The 17468-nt window shown below is 42.4% G+C and overlaps 3 protein-coding genes across 3 annotated transcripts; all 3 read right to left on the reverse strand.

Moving 5' to 3' along the window:
• Positions 1 to 337: 337 nt before the first annotated feature.
• On the reverse strand, positions 338 to 6910 carry LOC139135254 (metabotropic glutamate receptor 3-like). Its single transcript, XM_070702551.1, has 4 exons — positions 6727 to 6910; positions 4162 to 6419; positions 2068 to 3233; positions 338 to 1453 (listed from the first exon to the last, which is right to left on the reverse strand). The coding sequence occupies exons 2-4, from the start codon at positions 5174 to 5176 to the stop codon at positions 728 to 730; spliced, it is 2907 nt and encodes a 968-aa protein (XP_070558652.1). The 5' UTR covers positions 5177 to 6419; positions 6727 to 6910; the 3' UTR covers positions 338 to 727.
• Positions 6911 to 9485: 2575 nt separating this feature from the next.
• Positions 9486 to 13128, reverse strand: LOC139134397 (uncharacterized). The gene is made up of 3 exons (XM_070701258.1): positions 12842 to 13128; positions 11067 to 11912; positions 9486 to 10587 (listed from the first exon to the last, which is right to left on the reverse strand). Exons 1-3 carry the CDS (start codon positions 13126 to 13128, stop codon positions 9612 to 9614), a joined length of 2109 nt encoding a protein of 702 aa, XP_070557359.1. The 3' UTR covers positions 9486 to 9611.
• A 723-nt stretch (positions 13129 to 13851) lies between these two features.
• Positions 13852 to 14717, reverse strand: LOC139134299 (uncharacterized). Its single transcript, XM_070701190.1, has 2 exons — positions 14358 to 14717; positions 13852 to 14138 (listed from the first exon to the last, which is right to left on the reverse strand). The coding sequence occupies exons 1-2, from the start codon at positions 14666 to 14668 to the stop codon at positions 14030 to 14032; spliced, it is 420 nt and encodes a 139-aa protein (XP_070557291.1). The 5' UTR covers positions 14669 to 14717; the 3' UTR covers positions 13852 to 14029.
• Positions 14718 to 17468: the final 2751 nt, after the last annotated feature.

Raw genomic sequence — 17468 nt, forward strand, 5'->3', positions numbered from 1 at the left:
GTCGTTACTCATTATGTTTTGCAGCTTGATATCTGAGCCATCATGGGCGTATAAACCAGAAAGAATCATCTTAGAACAGTCCGATATGGGGTCTTAGAAATGGTCCAACCTACTCGGCAATTTCCGAGTACACCCTAGGCAAACCGAGGATCATTGTTCATTGTGTATACGGTACGTAATTTGTATTTCAGGAAATCAGTGGACATTTCGACTACCTTACTTTACATATCCAATACACAATTAAGACTAAAAAGTAAATGCTTTGGATAGAAGCCCAGAGTCGAATAGTAATACAGCCATACGGACGTAGTCAGGACTTTGTTTTTTTAAGCTTCGCTAAACATTCATTTGAAAAATAATTGTCATGTTTACTACTATTTCCGATACAATCCATTAAAACAAACACTTACGACAGTTCAACAATCAATTATTGAATATAATTTCGTTGCTGAACTCGAGACTTTATTCACACCAAATGGCTTTACCCCATCGAAAGTATATATGTCCCCTGATATTCTATCCCCTTTTAAATGCGTTTTTCCTTCAAGGCGACTGATTCCATGGATTTTAAAAGTTTCGTCTATCTCAAGTTTCATCTGTCTCTCAAATTCTCTATAACTACTTCCCATAATCGTTAGATTCGTTTGATTTGAAGCGTCTTCTTTGTCCGACACAAACTTGTTACGTGTCACGTCATATTTACAATCTGATTTTCAGCCAATACCACCTAAATCTCTGACTCTATGTCGCGTGATCTTTTTTCCAGACAGGTTACGGAATTTTGCCGATGCAGACTGTAACTTTTCTCTGTTTCCCGGTCTTCATGAGTGCTGTCCTCTTCCCGTAAATGTACGGTAGAATCAGAGACTTTCGTTTTCGGGAAGAAGCCAAACAATTTGAAGACGGCCGAAGTCCTCTTGGATTTCGTTTCATCATTTTCAGTGCCTTTGCTGGTCGGAAGTGTGGTCACCGGGATGTGAGATATCTGCCCGTGAGTGTCGCCTGGAACGCGGCAAGCTTTGGACTGATGGGGACTGTGACCTTGAACGTTGAGATCGTCTTCCTCAACGAAGTAGATGGCGAATATCTTCGGGAAGAAAATGCTGGCAAGAATGATGGAGCCATTCAGCAGGAGACCCATCACGCTGTACACCATTTTATACTTGGAGGATATCGATAGGAAACTGGCCGGCACCACCGCTACGACTATCATCAGAGCGGAGAAGACGCTGAATGTGATGAATCTAGATTCGTTGTAATTGGCGGGAAGTTTGCGGGTCTTGAAGGCTTGCCAGGCACTAGCGCACAGCAGGGCGATGATGTAGGAGAGCGATGACATCTTGGCCTCCAGTGACGGCCGACACATGAGATCTACGTACGCCTTAGTCGGGTCGGCCATGACCAGGATGGCTTCTGGTGGATACACGACAATCAGCGCGGTCGTGATAATAACCTGCAAATCGTATACAAGAGGAAAGAAACTCGTTAAAATTCTCCGATGATTCTGATGGAAGTATGACAGGGACGTAGGCAAACACAGAAACAATCGAAGGAAAGAGGGAAGAGCTTTACAATAATTGTATTCCGTTTAATTGCCATACTTTTATGAACATCTTTATGAACATGTACAATTCCGTCATTATCCACGAGACGTATGATGCACTGAAAAGTCAGTGATTTTCACATGCCAACTTTCCACCAAACATGCCATTAAACGTATGTATGTATGTATGTATGTATGTATGTATGTATGTATGTATGTATGTATGTATGTGTGAATTTGTGTATGTATGTATGTATGTATGTATGTATGTATGTATGTATGTATGTATGTATGTATGTATGTGTGAATTTGTGTATGTAGGTAGGTAGGTGGGTGGGTGGGTGGGTGGTGGGTTGGTAGGTAGGTAGATGGGTGGGTAGGTAGATGGGTGGGTAGGTAGGTAGGTATAGGTAGATATGTGTACATCGCCTGACAAGTTTGGGCTGTCAGATCAATTGTACAATAATGAAACATGGCGGCGTTTTGTGGCTTTGTTTGTCATTACGCCATCGCTGTCTCCTTACCTGGATAGATATTAATGTAGCAGCAATGGTCACCTGCGCCTGGGAGCTGACAAAACGTGGTCTCTTGGCGGACTTCTTACCATCGGCAAATATTCGGTATATGCGGTTGGTCTTCGTTGCTAAGGGAGCGTAGATCATGCAAAGCGACACCGAAGTCCATCGACGGAAATAACAAATAACATCGGATGGCTTGGCCAGGTGGTAAAATGCCGAGATGTATAGGAAAATGATGCCAATGAGTAATATATAGCAGAGTTCACGACTCGATGCCTTGATAAGACGGTTGTCGTTATTGGCTATGTAGACACCAACCGTAGTAAGAGCAGCGAGGAGGCCAATAGAAGCGATGATTGCGAAAGTGATGGCCCACGGGTTTGACCATTTCAGGTAGTCTGGCGGTATCTCTTCACAGTGGTGGAGATCGTGGTGTGGCCAGGTGAAGCCACCGCAAGGCTGACACTCCGTGTCGTTTTTCACCATGATTTCGCGTTGCTGACACCGCTGGCACAGCCAGCAGCACTGCCACTCCGTCGACCTCATCGTGATCTCGTCGGCCTTGCACGGCTGGCTGCAAGTGGAGCTTGGGACGCTTCCGCTCTCTGCGGTCGTGTTGTAACTCCACTGAGAAGTGCCGTTAAACCAGTTGATCTGCCCAAACATGACCAAATCCCCGAGGTTCTCTCCGTTCTGCTCCCACCTTCCGACTGGAACCATGACGAACTCTCCGTCGTCCGTCATCTGGACGTTGCTGATAACATAGGCGCCCGGAGGGTCCCCGTTTTCGTCGAAGCTGACCGTGCCGCTAGAACCTGTGAAGTTAAGCTGAAAGAGTGTCCCCATCAACACGTCTCCAATAGGCGGAGTAATCGCCTCGCACAGAGGTTCCTCTTCCGGGCAGTACCGCTCCTGGATCACATGAGTTGCCAGGGCGACAGCGTAAACCGCATCAATAACCAGAGCTACGTGATCGTCAGTGTTTGTGTGGCTCAGGAGTCCCGGTGCATCACAACTCTCTTTCCCAGTCAAGTTAGGATACTTGGAGCAGTCAGTGTACTCTTCCATAAACTCGTACATCCACGGGTTGTCACTCTTTGACGGCACGATGGACGAGAAGTAGTCATCAAATTCTGGTACTTGCGCGGAGTATGGCTTGAAGAGAATTGAGCCTGGAGAAACAGCGCCAAGAAGAAATATAGAATTTGGACACAAAATTTTATCAAAGAAGACAAAAAATACTACATGCACGCAGTATACCTTTGACAGCTAAAAAGAATGTGACCCAGGTCTCAATATTAAAGGGAAGCAGTCGTCGGAACTGCGCGTGTGCGACTTTCTTGTTTACAAACAATGTATTTCATGTATAACATCAAGTAAACACAGCTGCAACATTTAAATTTTACGATATTCATTGTTAACAAACATGTTTTAACTTTCATCAATCGATCGCCAACGTACCCTAGATACAGTGTCTACATCGGTCGTAGGGGTCCCCAGCAACCTTTGAGCAGATTTCGGTCGACTGCCTCCCTTTACTAATAAGTGTATACCATGTAAACGCGCGGTACAGTATGGCTTGAACAGCAGAGCATAAGTAATTCAGATGAATTTTATTATACGTTACCTCAACCGTGGCACTTTTTTGACTGCTACGCATGCACAATATATATATTATGTACTTTGAAGGCGGGCAGTATATTACGTTCTGGCGGTTAAAATTTTGTGAGAATAGAAATGGCTAAACAAACATAAAACAAAATATTTCATCGAATTTCTCAAACTCGAATGGGTAGATTTTATATTTATTGTGAAAAGTTTTCAGCCTCGGCAGTTTATTTATAATTTCTTCATTCGTTCGGAAAATATGATTTTATGACCCTAGTAACGGTCCTTCAAGACTTGCACTGTCCTGCTAATATATGCAGTCATCAAACACTGCCCCCCCCCCCAAACAAATACTTAGTTATCAGACATAAATTGTGAAATACAGACCAATAGGTCGACACATTCAGTAAAAGCGCAGATCAAGGCCCACAATTTTCACGTATTGATACTTAGGCCTAGCAAAGCTGTCCTTCACCCGGGATTATTACTCACCGAACGCCGCCCCTTCATTTCCCTGGAGTCTCTCCAGGCCATCCGAGCCCCAACTATCACTGCCGATCCAAATAAACTCTCCAACGACATTGGCCCTGACGCTGGCCGCAAGTAACGAGTTTACCTCGTCCGAATGCGCGAACAAGACTACCACCTTGGCTTCTGGTGAATAGCTGAGAAGTCCCTTTATGACATCATCGTAATCGGCCTCAGAGGAACTCTGTGAGAGCCGGAAAAGTGTAGTGATGCAGATGCCGATATCTTCGGCAAGGCTAAAGAACGAAGAGGCACCACCAGTGCCGTACAGCTCGTCCGAGTACACCACCGAAGCAAACGTCCAATTGAAATACATCAGAAGGCTCGCCATAGCGCGGATTTGATACTTGTCCGGCGGAACTGTGCGCATAAAGAACGGGTATTTGTGCTTGTTGCTCAAATCATCGCAGGTTGAGAGGTAGCTGATCTGCGGCAGCCGATAGATGCCCAGCAAACTTGCGGCCTGAACACTCGATGTGCTTCTCCTCGCACCGACGGCAGCGGCCATGTACGTTCTACACACGGGTAAACTGTCGAATACCTTTCCGTACAGGTGTTCTTGTGTCGAGACGGGCGATCCCCGGTTCAAGCAAAGAAATGATCGCTGCGCCGGGACCAATGCGAGAGACTGCTCCAGCGTCGTCATCTCGTCTAGGCAAGTATCGTAGATCTCAAAACCGACGGTAACGTTCGGCAAGATTGATTCGTCGCGGTTTATCTTGTCAACAGCGAAGGCCATGGCCTCAACCATCCTCAGCGCTGACATGTTGAGCAGGCTGCCGCACTGGGCCAAGTTTTCATCGTAGTCGTGCAAAGGGAACAATCCTCCAATCAAGACATCTCCATGTCTACTGTAAACCTGAGTGTTAGCATCACCGACGCTACAGCTAGCTGGTGACAAAGATAGCACCACGCTTACAATCATTGTCTCAAGGAACGCTGCCAAAATCTGCATTTTGGACGAAGGTCCTATTTTCATCCACAATATCAAATCGCTTTCTCTTCAAGCCTCGCGGCAAAATGACTGGACTTGCACAGAGATTGGCAATGACGATATACTCTCTTTCCACGAAGTATGGGCACACTTGTTTTCATCAAACCACACAGAATGGTCGAAGTTGCTCACCTGTTGCCGTGCAACATCGGTAAATGTCGTCATATAACAGAACATTTTCCATATAAAAATTCAAAACCCCGTTGTTGATATTTGATCAGACATTAATTACAATGATTTTGTATAACGATATTCGAGTGTTTCACAACAAAACGCTGAGACTTTAATTAAATGAAATTAGGAAAGTTGAGTAAACACATTACATGAAAATGATTCTCGGTGAAAACTGCAAGTTTTAGATTCATTTCTTCATGAATAACACGATTAGAACTAATTTGGGATAATTGGATCTACATATTTTCAAATTTCTCAAAAGTGTTAGGTGCCCGCGCCCTACATCTGAATGTTGCAATATTACAAATTACTCAGAAAAACAAGTATGTAACTTGAAAAGAAAAGCAGATGAGCATACATTTGCCAGATTCACCATTCAATCATCCCAAATTAGTTCCAATCGTGTTAAATGTACTTTCCATCTTTTCTTCGGAAGCCTTTTCCTGGATATTTTCTTGAAAGGGGCTCAGATTCTTTAAGGATATGCTCCTTTCCATCTCAATCTCACCCGAATACATTACAGATCGTGAGTATTTACAAGAATTTCAGATGAGCTTTCATAACTTGAAGTCTTTTTTTTCAAAATGTCTTGTGGAGAAAACTGTCTTGCGATGGTGTGATGACCGCAGGAGAGGGGCACGATAGTAAGTGATTGTGGTCCTTGATTTGTTCGTTACACGGAGTTTAGTTTATATATAATAATGGAAGACTCTTTCGATGGAACGATGTTTCATTACATTTTCTCCTACATTACAGCATCTTACAGAAATTTATGACAACTACTTTTATGACGTAACCAGACTTCTTCCGCCACCATTACATGAAAACTCAACAAAATATATGATAATTTTGGCTGCAGAATGCGCATGTTTTTGACTTTGTTCAGTAATATTTAACTATTTTTTGGGCGGCTTAGTCATATCTATGGCGACGCCTTTTCCGTTATACTCATCCGTTGTCAACGTCAACAGCATAAACTTGGCTAGGTTTGCCCTTGGGACTTGACCGACACCCCCTTTGACGAACTGGCGTTCTTCGACTTTGAAGTCGCTCTCTGTTTTGGAGAGAGAGAGAGAGAGAGAGAGAGAGAGAGAGAGAGAGAGAGAGAGAGAGAGAGAGCGCAAAGCAGGTGAGTGTAGAAATAATATCAATGCTTGGATTTAATAATATTAATTTCATCATTGCTTGTCTTTAGCAAAATATCCATTCGGAAAGACTGAAGCTTCAAAACAGTAACCGAGCGTCGGTTTAGCAACAGCATAAATATCAATAACTTCCGAAACGATACCCAAGAATGTGTAAACTATGGACACAATCTTTCATACTGAATGCATGGCGCTTCCATGATGGGAATAACTCACCGCTTCTCCTTTCGTTTGTTAGTCTTCCAGGTCTGACGACGGTGACACTGATATCATTACATTCGCCGAAGAGGTACCTTTCCATGACTTCCATGCTTGCCAGGGCTTTCTTGAGGAAAAGCGGCTTCACGAATTTTTCAATCGCCGCGGGTCCAGGATCCTTTGGGTTCGCTGACCGGGGAAAATGGAATCATGTAAAATTATCGTTGCGTTATTGACAGAGTGCCATGTAGCACTGCAGGAAATACTCTAATTAGAGGCGCGATCATCTTCTATAATTATGTCGCACATGGTATATACAGTATTGATCACAATAATTTCAGCTGGATAACGCTGTTCATCATTCACCTTGTCACCAAGGAGAAAGCGCAGAGAAGTAATCATAGTGCCATTCGCCTCAAACACCATTGATAAAAAACAAATGTCGGTTGGGCTCGTAAATCTGATTGGTTTCGAGAATTTCACGTATTTTGAGACTCTGCTGAGTGATAAAACCTAACATGTGAGTGACCCTTCACTTACATATTGTACACCATGCCGTCACGCACACAAGCCGGTATACGTCCGATTCTCTCATGGCCGCAATGATGGCTTTCATCGTCTCCTGGTAAAACGTGATTTGCGAGAATAACTTGGGCGGCGTGCCAAGGCAAGACAGGACTGCATCTTGGCCAGAAAAGCACGACTGCAGAGACTCGCTGGAGAGGACATTGGCTTCGACAACCTGTGAATTTGAAGTTTCGAACATTGTTAAGGATCTCGACAGGCAGTAAAAGCGAGCAAGAGACGTCGGTCTCCCTCTCACGATGAATCAATCAGTGAATATACCCTCACAACGATTGTCGAAAGCATACAATAAATTAATATAAAAAATATAGCTTCTTGTTAAGTTCGAGAAAATGCAAAATTAAGAAAGCTCGCCATACTGTCATAAGTTAAGACTAATAAACCTTACCACGGTGTTCACAAGGCCGACCGAAAGAGAAATTTGCTTCCACTGCGCTGTAGTCTTATAAAAATAACAAATTCGTTTAAAATAAAAATATTTTTCTGTCTATGCCAGAATTTCTTTTGGGCAAGTTTACTGCACAACGGTGTTCCAATATCACATGATCAGAAAACCGTTTTGACATCCCAGCTCTTACGATGGTTTTGCTTGTCTCAGCTACATGATCACACGTATGGGTGAACATGGTTGTGCAAAGCATCCGTTACATACACCTTGGTATCATCGATTGTAAATTGCTATCGCCGTTGTGTAAATATTAACTTACCGCTCTCTGCTTTTGGACAGAGAGGTAATGTTTTTTTGTTCACTTACCCATAGTCTATGTTAATGTGACCACACGAACATTTTGTTCATATAACCCTGGTACACTAATCTTTATCAGAATGATCTTCTGCTTCAGGTTGCGCATATTGAAACGAATAAAATTTGATTGCCTAAACTGAATATACCCTAACGGGCAAGACTTAAAGATAAGTGGCAAATATTTATTACGTAAACACGTCGCCTGCAGTTTTTCCCAACTTACTGCTGTACTGTTTATACATCTTATTGTGTTTGGTGACTCAGTGTTAGCCAGAGGAAGACACGACAGGTAACTTGAATCTTTGTTTCTTGTAGGACGATCTATTCGCATTTGTTTTGTGAATGAAGAGAAATATTTCATTTGATTTACGCTTAAATGCATGCCCTGTTACAGTAAGGGATTTACACAAACACTGACTACAACACGCATTAGTTACCTTGAGGTTGTCATGTTTAATCTTCATTTTTGACGGATTTCTGACCATGGCGACGACATCGTGTCCCTCATCGAGAGCCTGCTGCACCAGTAACGCGCCGGTTCGTCCAGTCGCTCCCAAAACGACCAGTTTCATGTTTGTTTTCTTCTATACGTAGTTTTCCCAACCACCGTCTCGTTTATAACACGTGAGCCAACGTTTCTCGGATGATATCTTCGGCAATCCTTGAGGTCGTCTGGACGTTAATGATTGACAAAACTGCGACCTCTGCCAACTTTGATTCGCTATTGCCTTCAATACTGATTGACAGAGATTATACCGGCTTTCGCTTGAAAAAAGTCGGAACTAAGCAATTTGGATATGTTTAAGACTGTACCATTGAGATTCCAGACACACTGAATTTTCCACCTAGCGAATGGTCTGAACTTTTGTTTAACTCTGCTGCGAAGGGCGCCCATGCAAAATACAGTGCTATTTGACGAACAGCGAACTACAACGAACGGATCTAATTAGCTCTACAGTAAACTTCAATAATTGTCAATTTTGAAACTCTATTTAATTTTTCTAAAAATATGTGCATTTATGATTATGATTGAAACACAAGAAACAAGATGCTCTGCGCGATTTTTTTGTCAACAATCTCGTTTTGTCGAAATAAAGTATACGAAAAAATCCATCAGATAAGAGTTTTTTCAATGTGGGAGGACAAAACATATATTTGGATTCACGACATTTACACTTTGATAATATCATTTTTACTTTGAATCTGTCAATTCTATAAAGGGTTAAGATTGTTTTGCTGGCCTCGGCGTCCTCCGTTGTTTCGGAAATACATGGTTTCCAAAATCTTGCACTGGCAAACCTTGGAAAATTTCCAAGCTTCTCAAGAGAAGATGGGAATTAAGTTTCTCCTCCATCAGTTTGCAAATTTATCATTACAAATGTATCTACATATTATTTCAGCACACTGTCATGGTCGACTCTTTCGATTTCTATCACGTCACCACGAACATTCACCTTACCGACAAACACACAAACAAACAGTCGAGCTACTTCAACTTTAATATTTAAACAATACTGCTGTCTTTATCTCCTTGAGACTTAAAATCGCTCGATTTAATCATTTCCCCATAATTTCAAACCGGGGATTCACCGCTGTCACCTTCTGTTATTCCTAAATTTTGGGCAAGAGTGCCATCTTTGTTGACAGATTGTTGAAAGAGCGCTGATTTTTGACCAGCGGTCTCCAGAACAAACGGGGCTACTTCTGGATTTAGTCCACGTCGGCATCGGCGCTGGTGGCGCTGTTCAATATCGTCGGGTAAATTCTGCTGCGTGCCGAGTAAATCTCGTTGAACATCTTGCTCCAGAGTTTCGACTGAGAAAGGTAGATTGCTGTATAAAGTAGATGATGTATCGTTTCCTGTCTCGCTGCAACCTGGTGGCTCGCTTCCTTGAGCAAGAAATTTGTTTGTATTGTTATTTATCCCTAGTTGCTGCTGAGAGCTCCCCCGTAATTGGTTCGGTAAATTTATACATGGGCGTAGATGATTGGAGAATTGGTGTTGCTGGTTATAGCAGTGTGCTTGGTTTGGAATCGGAGTAGTCAGATTCGCATTCAGATTTAGCTGGTTTGAATTTCGGCTAAGATGGTTGGAAAATGGACCCAGCGGCATTGCTTTCGGACATGCCAAATGAGGCATCTGTTGGCCCTCATTTGGATAAGGTATGTTAGGCAGCAGGTTTTGTTCGACAGAGCTATAATATTGATTCCTTTGAACTTGGCTTGTCCCATTGGCATTTGGATGAGTTTGATCAGAAGGTGGATAAAGCGCTATACTATTCGGACATGGCAGATAATATACATTTGAATGGTCTTCGTTTGGACGTGGCAGGTTGATGTCCAGTTGTGGCTGATTAGCAATTGTCAGCGACTGATCAACGTTGACTTCTGTTTTCACAGACATTGACGGTGCATGGCTAGGGGTCGGAGGGTAGTCCTTAGTTGACCCTTGTCCGCTTGGTTGTCGCTGGTTGTGAATCGATTGTTCCGTGTCCGATTGAGGCTTGTCAGCACTCGTGATAACATCAGTAACCGTGGACTTGTTTTCACTGTTGGATAAAGAAATTTCGAAAGCGTTAAAAATAATTACAGACCGTTACACATTGTAAATCAAATTAGATTAAAGGTATACTGTCACCTGTTCCAATTTTGCCACAGTTACCATGGAAAGAGAAAATCTAACCAATCACAGATTTTAAGCGGGTGGCCGCTATTTAAAAACAGCGCCCTCACATGGGCATTTTGAATACCAAGGAACGCCCCTTTGACCATATATGGGCATATTTAGATTACAGGTGACATGGAGGGGGATGTAGTCGATAGTCTCTAGCCAAACACAAGAGTATGTGAATGATGGAGAGACCACGACCTCGTAAATTGTAAGTTGTAAATCATACTTTTGCATTTATGGGCTTGAAGCTTGATTCGATGATTATTCATAAGACCTGTACATTGTACTTCATGACCCTTTGCGATCTGTAAATTATTACAGTTTACACGATGGTAGGTGGTTTCTCACATACATTACCTTTCATTTACTGAATTTTGTGTCAGTTCCTGACTTGCGTCGAATTTTACTGAAGCAATTCTGGCATCTCCATATTGTTGCACGTTGTTGTTCGTTGGGACTGCCTGTGGTTGAATGGGAGGACAGCACTGACGGTGGTAATGAGGATGAAACCACCTTGGATTCTGAGGACGTGGATACGGGACTGAGACAATAGTTCGCTGTTTCTCGTAGTGAATGTACCTGACGAAAGGTCTCTGCATTACGGTTCCCATTCGTAGTGATCGCTGGTCATATGACATCGGTCCCTGGAAATTCTCTAGCATCGACGGTACTCTTGCGCACATTGGACGTTGCGGCTGTGGGCAAGGGTTGTACCATAATGGTGCACCTCCGGGGTATTGCATCGCTGGCTGTTGGTGCACATTTGTCGGGCCGCGGAAAGACGAGGGCGGGAAAAAGAAACTTTGTTGTTGTCCTTGCTGTTGGTGGTCGAACCATACAGCGGAGTTTTGAGGTTGATGGTGTTGGAGGGGGTGACTCAGGGTGGACCAAACGCTGGTGGTGAACGATTGTGCCGGTTTGTAAGTCGTAGTGCTAGTCACAGCAGCACTGGACGCGCAAAGTTTCTGACTCATTGGAACAAATGCCTGTGCTGTGGGCTGGAAGCCACTGCTTTGCCTGTTGGATCCTTGGTCGTTTGCAGCACGATTTATTTCCGTGTCCCCACGATCACGTTTGTCAGCACATGCTTTCTCCATTTCTTTCTCCTTGTCTCCGTTCTCGGCATATTTGCCGTTGGCAATCGGTTTCGCCTCTCTTCCTGCTTCGCCGACGGTTTGTGCGACTCGCTTGGTACCACCGTCGCTCGAGAGTTATTCAGCTCTGGGACTAGTCGCCCCATAGACAAGTATACAGAAGCGAGAAATACCTCAAGTCTGGAAACAGAATGACTATTTCGTATAGGGATTTTGCCACCATGTCAACTTCGATGTTCGATTTTACTGTGAAAAGTAGCAAGTTCATCTATCATGTAACCGTCGACCGTTCCCTATCATTCTCAAAATTCATACCTGGTACTTGATTTGCTTCACAAACGCTCGTTTCGTGTGATTTTCGGCCGAATTCGACGGACACGTCGCTAAAACATAAGCGTGAGCAACATTCCGGGCACCTCACAGTGGACGTTGGGCACCTCCACTTTACTGACGTCAGCGCCGCGTACCCATGAGGGGTGACTGGAAGGTTGTTCATGCCTTATGTTTTGGCGACGTGTCTTCTGAACTCGGCCGAAAATCACACGAAAATTCATACCTGATACTTCATCTGCTTACAAAATGCTCATTTCCTGTGATTTTCGGCCGAGTTCAAGAGACACCTGGCCAAAACATAAGCGTGAGCAACATTCCAGTCATCCCTCATGGGTAGGCTGCGCCAACGTCAGTAAAGTGGAGGTACCCAAGAGGTGACCGGAATGTTGCTCACCCCCAGGTTTTGGCGAGTTGTCCGTCGAATTCGGCCGAAATCACACGAAACGAGCGTTTTTGAATCAGATAAAGTATCAGGTATGAATTTTTAGAATGGTAGGGAACGATCGACGGTTGCATGATAGTTGAACTTGCTAATTTTCACAGTGAAATCGGACACGGAATGTGACATGGCGTGGTTTTTATAGCCGTTCTGTTTCCAGACTTGAGGTATTTCTCGCTTCTGTATACTCGTCTATGGGGCGACTAGTCCCAGAGCTGAATAACTCTCGAGCGACTGTGCTGGTACTGATGTCAAGTGACTCGCACCCTCTGCCCGGCTGCTCGTTCTTTTCCATGTATATCTTACGATCACCCTTGAAGACAAATCTCCACTTCTTCTGCAAGATGTTCAAGAATGATAGACTCTTCCTAGCGGCGGCTACTCCAACGGGCGTTTGACAACTCTTTGATGATTTGGCCGCCACTCGCTTCTTTCTGGCCTTCTTTTCCCTTACTTTACACTCCTTGCCCTCTACTACTGTGAAGTCTTCGACGACGGGAGGTTGATCGGTGAGGGCGTGAGTCTCAAGATACAGCCGCTCTCTCTCTTCCATCGTTTTCACTTTCTCCGTCAGTTTCGATAGCGCAGCTTTGAAATCACCGCTGGTTAACGTTGGTTTGCGTGCCTGTACATCAAGCGGAGAAAAGTTACTCAAATCCCACCATGGCAAACACCGACATCTCTTCCAAGAACCATAAATTGTCCCGACAAATACATGTAAAACTATAGGCCTATTTCGCTTTTCCTAGAACTGACCAAGTATATTTCTGAACCAGTCGACCCTACCTCCTACGTTTGCGAAAATTATTCGTAAATTTACCAAATGTCCGTTTGGGTTGTCCAGCAAAGTAAAATAAATAATAAATAAATGTATACATAAATAAATAAGTAAATAAATAAGTAAATAAATAAAAAAAATCTAAACATGAAACTGCTATTTTCACAAGTGGCGTAATAATACGGGCAATGCATTTATATATTGGCGTTACTTTTGTTGAGAAAAAGTATAGATGTGCTATGGCCGTAATCAAACAAAGCTTTCTATTTCGGGTAATGTTGTTCTTTTAATCTAAAATCTCCAGTTTCAAATATAAAAATTGAATAGAAACACCCCAGAGTTAAAACTCCACAACAAGTCAACAAGGATTTTTTTAAAATGTTAAGAAAGTAAGCCAAATGATGTTGGTTTAATATTTTCCTCAATGTGTGTGTGATCACTACAGGAGACCGGGATGATCAGTCAAGAATCAGTACTCGTCGGTTCTCCTTTCATGATAAGATTTATCAAACGAATATTACACGTTTTTGAAGACCAACTGTACAATACGTATTTATTGGCCTACATATACAGAGCAAAAACATGGATAAATTTTCCCGCGACATGTACAGGAGAGGTCACACAAAAGACAAGCCTCTTTCGTCATCAGTTACCGTGTCTGAGGGAAGAAGAGCATCTAATGGTGAGGAATCTTCCGAGTCGGACTGTTCTTTGTCACCGGTGTTCGCGTTGTCGCCGTTGTTTTAGAGTTTGCAGCCATCCATTTTGGTAATCTACTCTGACCTCTGCAAGAATTACAAATTGAATATTAATGAGAGCCTTTTCTTGTGTTTCTTGTTTTATGTCGACGGCCACATAACGCTGTGGGTTGACCTGCCTTCTCTCTCTCTCTCTCTCTCTCTCTCTCTCTCTCTCTCTCTCTCTCTCTTTCAAAATTTCAGCTCTTTTTTCGACCTCCTTCGCCAAAAAGGAGAAAAAAAATTCGGTAGCCACTGTGCACTTACCTGCTCGGTATGTACAGTGGTGTTCTGTCCAATAACTTGTCTAGCTCCGATGAATCGCCGTCCGCTGTTTTGGAGTCGTCGTCACCGGACGTGTCATCCTCTGCGACGAATTTTTCCTTCACAGAAACCCAATCATCGAATATGTCCTGTCCAGTTTCATCCATGCAGTCCTTCTCCGCATCAAAGAGTTTCTTCATCCTGGTGACTCGAAGCCATTCCTGAGCGTCTTCTTTTTCCACCGACGTGCTGTCGTTGAATCTCTCCTCTGCCTGCAGAAGTTCAAGGAAGTCTGGAAATCCCGTACTGGCCATGTCCTTACATTATAAAGCCCAATTATTTAGTCGACGGCTTTGCAGTGGTTTTTAAACAATGTCAATGCGCGACAAAATCTGCAACCATTTTGACGCGGGAAATGTGCGATGTCAACTGTTTGGAAGAAGAACGGTGGAACTCTGGCGTTCGATAGAACAGCTGGCATCGCAGCAACGCCGTAAAAACAACTGCGTCATATTCCTAACAATGTATTCCTTCGAAAAACAAGTTTCATGGATCAGAACAAGGAACACCATGCATGTAAACAAGCGCAAACAACTTCCACGCCCACTTGCTTTCGATAACGTCGTTTAAAATTTTTTATATTTCTTTTGGAGGGAGGGTATGTTTTCTTAGACTTAGGAGTTTATATAATGCGTCAGGTGATGACTGAGAGTAAATTGTTTTATCGTGATTGTACATGAGACGATGATGACGTTAACTAACAAAATGTATTATTGGTGACCCCGACTGTCTACTGTCAGTAGTGTGGAAGCACTGTCTTTAAAGGTATACAGTCACATTGAATCTAAATATGCCCATATATAGTCAAAGGGCGTTCCTTGGTATTCAAAATGGCCATGTGAGGGTGCTGTTTTTAAAAAGCAGCCACCCTCTTAAAATTTGTGATTGGTTAGATTACTGTTGCAAAATTGGAACAGGTGACAGTATACCTTTAATTCATCTTATGTGAAGAGTTTTCTTAAGCACGGGAAAATTTCCTGTGTCATCAACCTATGCTTAGGAGGTTTGGGATGAAAAGTCGACCCTGTTCAGGGTCTGATCAGTTTGTTCGGCGCGGGGGGGGGGGGGGTGGATTATTTTTGCCGACGTCAGAAAGTGGCTGACTCCCCTATTCCAACTTTCGAAAACAGTGTAACCCCCATTCCAAATTTCGAAAATAGGGTCACCCAAACGTGCAACAAGGTAAAATATAAGGTGGAATATAAATTCGATAAAAAATTATACATATATATATATATATATATATATATATATATATATATATATATATATATATATATATACATACATACATAGTTTCCTCATAGACTCCCGCGTATAGTGGAAGAACATTTTCAGTGAAATTCCAAAATCAGATTTCTTGTATGCATAATATGCACCTTCAACCATCATATCCTAATCAAGTAAAATTATGTTAATGTAACAGCCCTATTCGAATTTAGTACATTAATGTCAATTATCAAATATCTATAAATTCATAGATTTAATTTTGTATTGAAAAGTATTACATAGTTTTATTTGGATTCTATTGCCCCCCTCCAGAGGTGTCTGTGTGTGGAGCTTTACTCATGCAATGGGGGAGGGGGGGGGTCATGAGACTTTTGTCGGCTTAGTCAGCTTAAAAGAGGTCATCAATTTTTGGGTGCAATGGGTAGCGTGTTCACTTATTTTGACTGATGCGTAGGAAGAATTTGCCGGCCCAACCCCCGGCCACAATAACTGAACTCTCCCTTACTTGGGATTGGAGATCATGGTATAGGGTGGCCCTCATAAGATGAAGGATTAAACAATAAGAACATCGTGTTATGGCGATATCTCGTAAAAGTTAGGGAGCGTTCAGTTATTATGGCCGGGGGGTGGCTGGCAAATTCTTCCTGCGCATCAGTTAAAATAAGTGAATCCCCCCTACCCATTGTACCAAAAAATTGATGACCCCCCCTTTCAAGATGACAAAAAAAATCTAAGAAATCTATGTAATACTTTTTCAATGCAAAGCTATATCTATGCATATATAGATATTTGATAATTTACATCAGTGTACTTAAATGAAATAGGGTTGTTATAACTAGCATGAGGACAAAAAGTTTGACCTTAGAATTTCACCAAAATGTTCATCCACTATACAAGGGAGTCAATGATAAAATTGTGAATAATTTTTTTTTCAATGAAAAACTTGATATACTTGTGCATATACAGATGTTCAATAATTAATATAATTTTACTTGATTAGAATATGATGGTTAAAGGTGCATATTATGTGTACAAGAAATCTGATTATGGAACTTCACTGAAATATTCATCCACTATACATGGGAGTCTATGAGGAAATATGAATAATTTTTTTCCAATACAATGTTTGATATTGATACAAATGTACTTGATTCAAATAGGGTATTAAAAGTTCAGATGTGGACAACAATTATGATATTGGAATTTCACCTAAAGTATTATTTAACTTTTCATGGTCCTAGTAGTCTCAGTACAGGTAACTGTTAAATAATTTCCCTGGCAAAACTTGTTATATCTCTAATAAGTAATAGGAATTGTTCATCGCCCTCAGTGCAGTGAGCTTGATTTACAATAGACAAGCCTCAGAGTTGTCAAGTCAAGATGTTCATGTGACAGATAATTATACTTTTGTTCAGAGTTACAGGTGAATAACTTCAGAGAATAAAATCATGCAACGAATCATTTTTATCTCCCAGAATATTTCTGAACACTGAAACTGCTTTTTGACGGAACGGATACTTATGAAAATACATGACACCCCCCCCTCTGAGCTGTTTGAAAAATACATGACCCCCCCCCCTTTGCAGTTTTCAAATTTGAGGTGACCCCCCTGGATTTTGCCGGCCCACCCCCGGCCAATAAGTGAACGCTCCCTTAGACCATAAGGCGCACCTGTAAAGAAGACACGCTTGACTCACTCCTTCGCCTCTGTCAAGAGAATAATATGACGGCAAGCAAAGATATTGCTTCGCTTTCGATCCTTAAAGATGAAGTGAGTACTTCAAAGCTTATGAGTTCTATGACGAGAAAAATCGAGAAGTTGAA

Source organism: Ptychodera flava, chromosome 6, assembly GCF_041260155.1.
Source record: "Ptychodera flava strain L36383 chromosome 6, AS_Pfla_20210202, whole genome shotgun sequence".
Taxonomy (NCBI): Eukaryota; Metazoa; Hemichordata; class Enteropneusta; family Ptychoderidae; genus Ptychodera; species Ptychodera flava.

What these genes read in the sequence shown, in the direction of transcription:
- LOC139134397 (XM_070701258.1), bottom strand. Translation starts at nt 13,128, where the DNA reads ATGGAAGAGAGAGAGCGGCTGTATCTTGAGACTCACGCCCTCACCGAT. An exon ending in AACGAGCAGCCGGGCAGAGG is followed by an intron (nt 11,913 to 12,841) that starts GTGCGAGTCACT and finishes ATAACTCTCGAG; the next exon opens with CGACGGTGGTACCAAGCGAG. An exon ending in CAAAATTCAGTAAATGAAAG is followed by an intron (nt 10,588 to 11,066) that starts GTAATGTATGTG and finishes TTTATCCAACAG; the next exon opens with TGAAAACAAGTCCACGGTTA.
- LOC139134299 (XM_070701190.1), bottom strand. Translation starts at nt 14,668, where the DNA reads ATGGCCAGTACGGGATTTCCAGACTTCCTTGAACTTCTGCAGGCAGAG. An exon ending in CCACTGTACATACCGAGCAG is followed by an intron (nt 14,139 to 14,357) that starts GTAAGTGCACAG and finishes TAATTCTTGCAG; the next exon opens with AGGTCAGAGTAGATTACCAA.
- LOC139135254 (XM_070702551.1), bottom strand. Translation starts at nt 5,176, where the DNA reads ATGAAAATAGGACCTTCGTCCAAAATGCAGATTTTGGCAGCGTTCCTT. An exon ending in AAATGAAGGGGCGGCGTTCG is followed by an intron (nt 3,234 to 4,161) that starts GTGAGTAATAAT and finishes CTGTTTCTCCAG; the next exon opens with GCTCAATTCTCTTCAAGCCA. An exon ending in CTACATTAATATCTATCCAG is followed by an intron (nt 1,454 to 2,067) that starts GTAAGGAGACAG and finishes TACGATTTGCAG; the next exon opens with GTTATTATCACGACCGCGCT.